Below are 8586 nucleotides of genomic sequence, written 5' to 3' on the forward strand. Positions count from 1 at the left end.
TGTCATGCTCTTGGGCTCCCCGTCCACAGTGAAGAAGCCTGAGAAGCAGAGGGTCTGTGCACTTCGGGAGGCGGTGGGGCCTCAGATCCCCGCCAGCCTGCGCCCCCAGCCCAGTCTTCCTGGGCCCACCTGCTACCTGAAGACTGAGCCCAACCTCAGGACTGTGGCAGCTGATGTCACAGCTCCAGCTCCTACACCTGCGACCATCCTTCCCTGGGCCCTTGCGAGAGCCACCCCAAGCCCAGGGCCATCTAGCTCTACCCAGAGAGCTGCTGACCATCCCTCCGTCCTCAGCTCTCTCCACTTTGGTGTCCACCAGCCCTGCTCAGCCCTTTCTCTCCAGAGGTTGCTGGTCATGGGTACTTTGAGGGCGGTGCCTCCCAGCCTTCAGGAATCAGCCCACCGCCTCGGGGCCTCGGGGCAGGGCTGCAGCCTCGGGGCAGAGTCGCTCGGTCCTGGCCCAGTGCCAGGAGCACCACGTCAGCCCACGCCCGCCGCTCACCGGGCCAGGGGGAGTCCAGCCAGTGCTTTATATGCAGGATCTTTTTGTCTTTGGACCTGCCGTACGCCTCCTCACAGATCCGGTCGTATTTGGCAATTTCTTCCTGGAATCAGAGTGAAGGAAGGGACGCTGTGAGCAGCCAGAGCCTGGGTCAAACTGGACTCGAAAGTCGGTCCCACTCATGACGTTCTAGAACTCTCTCTCTGCTGGCCTGCAGGGGCCTTGTGGCCAGAGACCAAAGTCTCAGAGTTCAGGGGGATCCCATTCAGGAGGGGACTTGGGGGAAACTTAGGAGACTCACAGTCCTTGCTCTCAGAGCCCCCTCGATGCGGGAGGACCAACACATCCACAGATAACTGAGGGGACAAGCCCGTCTCAGGGGGTTGCTGCATCCCACCAAGCTGTGTATATCTGGTCCTCTGTCCCCCTTGTAACTGGAGGCTGTTGGGGACAAGGGCCACCTTGGCTGCTTCTGTAAATCACCAGGTCCCAGCACTGGGCCAGCAACATCAGTGACGTCCCCTGGGTCCCGGCTCTGAGGAGGCGGACCCCAGGTGCTCACGAGGCCCGCCACCACGCACCTCGAACTCCTGCAGGGTGACCGTGTCCTCGGCGATGAGCTTGTCAGCGTACCTCTTCAACACGGGCACCTGCTTGTGGATCTGCTTGTACATGAGCGGCTGCGTGAACATGGGTTCATCCATCTCGTTGTGGCCGCGCCGGCGGTAACATACCTGCAGGGACAGCGAGGGAAGGGGTCCCTGCACAGCTGGGGCACATCTGCAGGGCATACCCTTCCAGGCCCCTGAATGCCCCCCGACCCACATTTTGCTGTCCCACGTTTTGCTCTTGGGAGCACTGAATCTTGTCTCCCAGAACTCCCAGCCCCGACTGCTTGGCACAGCCAGGACAGGCTGCACACCACAGCCCCGGCCTCGGCCCCAGACCCACCAGGACAGGCTGCACACCACAGCTCCGGCCTCAGCCCCAGACCCACCAGGTCCACAACCACGTCTTTATTGAAGGTGTTCCTCCACTCGGCCGCCACGCTGCACACGTATATCACAGCCTCTGGGTCGTCCGCGTTCACGTGGAAGATGGGCGCATTGACCACACGGGCCACATCGGTGGGGTACGGTGAGGAGCGGGCCATCCGAGGGTCAGTGGTGAAGCCAATCTGCAGGAGCAGGAGGAAGCGGCAGTGCCGTTACCTAGAGCGAGACCCGTGGTCCAGGAGGCCGGGCGGTCTTTGCCTCAAGGTCCATCCGGTGTGCCCAGGAGGCATGTGGGACAGGAAGGGATCACTGGTGGGCAGCCCCAAGAGCAAACACGGCAGCGGGTGCCATGGGGGTGCCCGCTCTTCTCTGCCATCATTTCATACCATGGCAGTGAGGAGCACGGGCCCGGGTAAACCCGTCCCACCAGTTACTAACTGTACAACCTCGGCAAGGCACTTAAATGCCCAAACGCTGCTTCCTTGTCTATGTAAAGGTCTGTTAACCCCGACATCACAGCGTTATTCTGGGAAGATTAGGTGACTTAGTGCAAATACTGCAGTTAACCCAGGGCTGCCTGGGCTCAGGGAAGAGCTGCTACCACAGCTGCCGGAAGCGAAGGCTGAGAGAGCTGCGCGCTAAGGTTGCTGACACACGGAGCTAAAGGCAGCATCTCACCCGTGTCCAGCCTCTGAGCTCGTTACCCTGTGCTCCTTCGTCCTGACAACTTTCTCTAGGATGACAGACAGACAGACAGACACAGTAGATAGATGGATGGATCTCCCGATTCCACAGACAGGCACCGAGGCTAGGAGAGCCGGCAGCGTGCCTGAGGTCGCACACTGGGACACGCGGCAGTGGGATCAGAACCAGGATGGTCTCACTCTTCCCCGCAAAGTGCTGCCTGGATTCAGGGATGGGATGCTGACGAGGCCGGGCATGCAGCCAGACCCTCACCTGGTTGTTGACAACCACATGCACGGTGCCGTTGGTGGTGTAAGAGGGCAGGTCACTCAGGTGGAAGGTCTCATAGACCACACCCTGGCCGGCGAAGGCAGCATCCCCATGGACCAGGATGGACATGACCTGCAGAGCAGAGGGCGAGCTGAGAGAAGCCCTAGGCCCCAGGCTGTGGGCCCCAGCCCTGACCCCTGCGCTGCAGATTCGGGGCCCAGCCCTTAGAGCTCACCCCTCAGGACCCAGGGGAGCTCACCTTCTTGCCCTGGGCGTCCCCACGGTAGAACTGCTCGGCCTTGGTCTTCCCCTGCACCACAGGGTCCACGGCCTCCAGGTGGGAGGGGTTGGCCACCAGGGACAGAGTGATGTTTCTGTTCGTGACCCGATTGATTCTCTCATGGTACATGCCCAGGTGATATTTGACATCTCCAGAGCCCTGGGGTTGAGGTGGACCGTGATGAACCCAGCCCTCCCGCCTCAGACAGGGAGACAGATGGACGGACAGACAGATGCAAGGCCAGTGTGGCTGAAACAGTCCCTGGATTCTGCTCTAGAAAGACTTGTGCTGGGTCTGACCTACACCATCTTGCTGCCGCCTCCCTGCCCTGCACCCTGCCCCTCCTGCCCTCAGGGTGGCCCTGCATTTCAACCACCGTCCTCTTTTCACAGATGACGGCAGGGTGGACGGGGAGGCCTCGGTAGGAGGCAGCCGGCCAGCGGCAGTGACAGCAGAGACATGCAGGATGGCTCACTCGTGGGCTGGAGACCGCTCGGCAAACACCAGGCTGGGCCCACTAACTTCCCCACCACGTGACGGAGCCACAGTATCAGGAAAGTGTGACATATTTGATGATCCTGGAGCAGGGAACATCTTTCTACACAATCTACAAACCTCGGAAGCTATGAAAGACAGCTAAAACCTAATACATTTGTCACGAGGGCAGCAAATCCTGCACAACATCAGGGGAAAATCAAGCTGAAAGAATAGTCATAAGACAAATGCAGGCAAAGGGCTAAGTGCTTCCATATGTAAAGCACTTTTTACAAATCAGGGATATACAGCCCAAAATCCCACAGAAAAATGTGCAAAAGCCATGAAGAGAAATTTACAGGGAAAAAAACCATACCATACATGGCTTAAAAACATGAAAAGATACTCAAATTCATAACAAAGAAATATGGTAGAATGCAATCGTTTTACACCAATATATTGTCCAAGAGGGAAGGTCAATGAGTAAGAGAGCACGGGGCCCTCCCACGCGCCGGGGTGGGCTCCCTAACGTCTGCAACCCTCTGAGCTCCGGCCACGGCATCTCCAGCGCACTCAGACCCTCGTCCCGCTGCAAACAGGGCGGCTGGCCGCATATCTCAGGGCTTTCACCACCAGGGGCCTCCTGCCAACACCCCAGCCTCTCTCCCACCCCTCTGTGTGTCTGTCCCTTTCAAGGTCTGTCCAAGCCTGGAAACTCCTGGCCCCGTTCCTCCCCAGTCCACCTCCCAAACACCCAGCTCTCCAGGGGCCCTGAGACCTGGGCTTGGCACCCACCTCGTCCGCTGCCTCCAGCTTGGGGTCAAACTGGCAGAAGATCTGCTCCAGGTCCTTGCGGATGACGTTAGCCAGCACGTTCAGCCGGCCCCTGCAGCCAGAGGGGCGGGCTCTCACCTGGCTCAGAGGCCTTCCCTGACGGGCCCTGCTCCCTGTCCACCGGGGACCTATCAGGATCGGCATGCAGTCTGGGGGCACCCCCTCTCCAGGGAGCCCAAAGGAGGCCCAGCCCTCTCATCCTGTCCCAGTCTGTAAGGCATGTGAGTATCCTGGCCAGCCAGTCCCCCCTCCTCCTCCCAGACACCCCTATACGTCTCTGACTCAGGAGGCCCTCATGAGCAGGGAGCCACCAGCCTCATGCAATGCCCACCCTCCCCACCCAAAAGTTGAGCCCAACCCAGTACCTTGGTCCCAATCTGCTGATGCATCACAGTGGCTCAAACTACCCCCACCCCAGCCCAGCAGCATGTTGGAGCAGGACAGAGAAGGAGCCGGACGGACCCTAAACCAGGAGTTACCAGAGGACCTGTCCAGAGGAGCTGAGGGAGCTCTGGGGGGCGAGGGTCAGGAGAACAGCCAGGGACCACGGTTCTCCAGCCCAGCCTGGCCCCCATCAAGGGGCAGTTTACCCAGGGGTGGGCACCAGCCAATGGGGGTACAGCACATGACTCACCCCAAAGCTCATCAACAGATGCTAGCCCGACACACACATGCCCTGTCCAACCTCCAGCCCCATGTGGACTGTGGCAGGGCGTCCCTGGTCTAGGTGGGCCTCTCTCCTGTTCTGTGGGTCCTGGGAGCCAGGGAGCCACGGGCAGAGCCCTGCAGCCTCAAAGGCCCCTCAGCGACTATGGAGCCTCAACCAGAGCACCCTCAGCTCCCAGGGCCTCCTCAGGCCAGAGCCTGCCCAGCACCCTGACCTGACCACCTCCTGACCTGACCACCCAGTGCCATCCCCTTCCACAGCGCCAGCCACTCAGGCCCAGGTCCAGCTCTGCCTGACCCTCTGACCGGACACTGGGCACTTCCAGGCCCTCAGAACAGGCTCCCGGCTCCTGGCAGCCAGCCCATCGGAGGGCCCTCCACACTCATCGGGACTGGTGAACACCCCAACTGCTGGCGCAGCCCGGCCTGGCCCAACCGAGAACAACCAGAAGTGGTCAAGGAAATGCTGGGGCGCTGCCCCCGACTGTTCAGCACATTCAGCATGAACCCACCACTTTCATTTGTCCGGGGCTGCATTCCTGTCAGACCACAGGCTCCAGCCCAGAAGTAACTACCCGACTGCCAAGCCAGTCTCCCGTCTGTATCAAGGTCACAGGGAAGCGGGCAGTCAGCCTGCAGCCAGAAGAGACCTCCAGATCCTGCCAGGGCCACCTGCCCACGCTCCGCCCACACTTCCCTAGGACTGGCCCCTGCACGGCTCCTTAGCCACAGGAACTTCAAGAACAATGCAACCCTTTCCCGGAATCCTGACCCTCCTGGGAACAGCAGCAACCTGGTGAGACACTGATCTGGGAGCCCCGTCAGGCCCTGGCTCCATGCGCTGTGACCATGTGCTTGGCTCTGTCTGTGATGAGCAGGGATCTGAGAACGTTCCAGGCCACTCTGCCCCTACCCTCGTGTCCTACTAACAGCCCTGCTGATTCCATCCCTGCCTCCACCTCGGTGTCCGGCCCCGAGAAGGAACAGGCGGGGGAGGACGGAGGCCCACCTGTGTGGCATGCCCAGGATGACATTCTCAATCCCCATCTCACTGGATTTGTCAATGATGGTCTTGAGGGCAGGAATCATGACCTCACAGCCCTCCAGGCCAAAGCGCTTCTCAGAGGACCACTTCCGGGCCAGGAAGTCTTCGAACCTGCGTGGAGAGAGGAGGGAAAGAACGGAGAGGCCGCGGCTCATGGGCCATTCCTGGTGGCTTGGAGCAGGGCGCCCAGAACAGGGGAAGGTGCAGAATCGCCTCCCTCCACATAGTCTGGGACCTGCCTCAGACAGCACCAGCCAGGAGCACAGGTCTGAGGGAGGCGAGGGGTCCTCCCAGCTTAACCAGAAACCTCTGCCTGCACCCTCCTGATCCCAGCTACCACCCTCTCTCCCGCTTCCAGCCAAACTGCTCCAGCCCCCTGCCCTCCTGCGCACACATGCACTGCACAGGCCCTCTCACCACACCCAGACCTCCTCACAGCTCCGCTCAAATTCCAGACCCCATACGGCTCAGGGCACCGCGGTGTGCCCAGTGGCTGGGGAGCTGCTCCTCCAGGCCTGAGCACACCCAGCCTCAGAGAAGCCAGCAGCAGAGCCAGTGGTGCCCCCCCAGGGAGGCCCTGCTGTACGCACACCACACAGGACATCTCTCTGCCCAAACATTCCCACGGCCACTTTCTGCCACTTGTGCCCTCGCTCGGCATGCCTCCTGGAGCCCCTCCCTGGCCACCTGCCCAGCTCTGCCTGAGTACCTGGCCCAATGCTCCTGCTAAGCCCTCTCCCCAGCGAGGGGCGAGGCCCATGCAGTCCTGCCTTCCCTTGCCAGGCATCCTCCTGGCTGCTCAGTCAGGGCCTGGGCAAGTCGAACAGCCCTGGGCAGGCCCCTCCAGCCACTCGGCGGCACGGTGGTCTGAGCGCCTGACCTCATGGAGCGCACCAGCCGGGCCAGCAGCCTCCGCTTCTCCTCACTGGAGAACTGCATCACGCCAGGGGTCTCGAACTTCTGCCGAATCCACTGGCACTGCTCCACGTCGTTGATGAACATGAACTCCAGGCCGATGTGCTGGCAGTAGGTGCTCTGGGGGGACAGCCAGGAAGAGGGACAAATGCCCCGGCATCTGGAACAGAAAAGGCAGTGCCTCCCGCCCCCCTGGCAGGCTTGAGAGCTCCATCAGGTGTGGCCCCCACACCTGCCCATGCTCACCTCCAGGCGCTGAATGATCTCCCGCAGGGAGAGGGTGTGCTCGGAGCCTCCGATGAAGGTGGTCGTGGGCAACTGGAACTCCTTATCCAGGTCAGCCTCCCGCAGGTCATAGAAGGCTGGGCAGAGCCCAAGAGGCAGAGAGGAAAGAGGGATCAGGCCCGGGTGGGGCCCAGCAGTATCCCTGCCGCCAGGTCCCGCCTAAGCGCAGGGAACCTGCTGCAGGGACCAGGGAGTGAGAGTCAGAGCCCAGCTGCCACCATGGGAGTGAGCCCGGCAACGTCTCTCAAGCTTGCCGAGCACAGTGCGCCCCTAGGGAAGTCGGGGAGACGCCCTCGCAGGGACACTGTGCAGTAGATGGGCAAGGGTCCGAGTAAAGCTTCCTGGGCTGCTTGCGGGGCCCCAGGGCTCACTGTGGTCCTACAGCCCCTCACTGCGCACAGGCACCAGCTGGCTCTGGCATCACCGGGGCGACAGAGAAGGGTACCAACTCTCACCCAATTTATCGATGCTTGTGATTAAGTCTGAGGGTACAAAGGAGTCCAGGTCTGCATCCAGAATGCCCAGGGGGTCCAGCTGCGCCACATGGTGGCCCCGGATCTGGGAGAAGGGAAATGTCAGGGCAGGGCTAGGACACAGCTGGACAGACCCTCCCCAAGAGCAAGGTTCTGGGACCTGGCCCCCCACATCCCACTTCAGAACTTCAAGTTTCCACATGTCTCCAGCACCCAGCACCGTGCAGGTGCCTCTAAGCCACTGAGGTGGCAGGAGCTCAACTCCACTCCAAGGACAACACGCAGCTTCGAAACCAGGAAAGGATGCATACACCAAGGCAGTCACTACAGCACTATTAGGAGCTGCGAAATCCTAGCGATTTCCCAAGTGTCCATCACCAGGAGGCTGGACACGGCTATGGGAAATCCACAGGGAGGGCTAGAGGCATGAAGAAAACCCCACCAGCTGCAAGGAGGGATCCCCACAAACAAATTGCAGAAAAGTGTGTGCCCTAAGTGCCCATTGCCTATGAAAGGGGAGCTGCAGTGAGTGTATGCATTTGCATATATTTGTATATATTTATAAATGTATACATGCATCAGAATAAATTATAAAATAAGGAAACTATGAAGTCTGAAAAGTTATTATCTATGGGGAAAGGACAAAAAAGGGTGGAGTGGCTGGGCTAGAAGCTAGACTTTTAAGGATATCTTGCTTTGAAGACTTGAGTTTGAAATCTTGTGAATATTTTATATCACTATAAAACAAAATTAATTTTTAAAATTGAAAGTAAAACAAAACAAATGAATTAATGCATCCATTTGGTGGCATGACTCACAGAAAGGAACTATTCCAATTGACTGATAGAATATTCCCTAATGACTACACAGAACTGCGGGGGAAAGGCTCAGAAATTCATTTCTACTATCAATCAGTGGTGTGGTGATAGAATTGTATTCTAAGGCTGTTGTATGGGGGTTGTAGGAAAGTCAAATAAGTCATTGTATTGCTTGCTGTCTTCGAGAACCTCTGTTTTTGTCAACTTTAAAAAGAAATGATGGGCCCTGGCCGGTTTGGCTCAGTAGACAGAGTGTTGGCCTGCAGACTGAAGGGTTCCTGGTTTGATTCCAGTCAAAGACACATGCCAGGGTTGTAGGCTTGATCTCCAGTAGGGGATGTGCAC

General features: G+C 59.0%; 1 protein-coding gene across 3 annotated transcripts in view; it reads right to left on the reverse strand.

Annotated features, from left to right (window-relative positions):
• OGDHL (oxoglutarate dehydrogenase-like) overlaps nucleotides 1-8586 on the reverse strand; it is a 29484-nt gene that overhangs the window by 9893 nt on the left and 11005 nt on the right. For all 3 annotated transcript variants that reach the window (XM_015559664.1, XM_006757134.2, XM_006757136.2), the window contains 11 exons: nucleotides 7406-7508; nucleotides 6912-7027; nucleotides 6631-6785; nucleotides 5715-5861; nucleotides 4001-4091; nucleotides 2711-2890; nucleotides 2455-2583; nucleotides 1500-1679; nucleotides 1084-1236; nucleotides 503-605; nucleotides 1-38 (listed from right to left, as the gene is read on the reverse strand). The exon at nucleotides 1-38 is cut by the window's left edge and continues 85 nt beyond it. In XM_015559664.1, coding sequence (XP_015415150.1) covers nucleotides 1-38; nucleotides 503-605; nucleotides 1084-1236; nucleotides 1500-1679; nucleotides 2455-2583; nucleotides 2711-2890; nucleotides 4001-4091; nucleotides 5715-5861; nucleotides 6631-6785; nucleotides 6912-7027; nucleotides 7406-7508 — 1395 coding nt within the window. The remainder of the gene's footprint in view (nucleotides 39-502; nucleotides 606-1083; nucleotides 1237-1499; nucleotides 1680-2454; nucleotides 2584-2710; nucleotides 2891-4000; nucleotides 4092-5714; nucleotides 5862-6630; nucleotides 6786-6911; nucleotides 7028-7405; nucleotides 7509-8586) is intronic.

Source organism: Myotis davidii, unplaced genomic scaffold (genome assembly GCF_000327345.1).
Source record: "Myotis davidii unplaced genomic scaffold, ASM32734v1 scaffold854, whole genome shotgun sequence".
Classification (NCBI taxonomy): Eukaryota; Metazoa; Chordata; class Mammalia; order Chiroptera; family Vespertilionidae; genus Myotis; species Myotis davidii.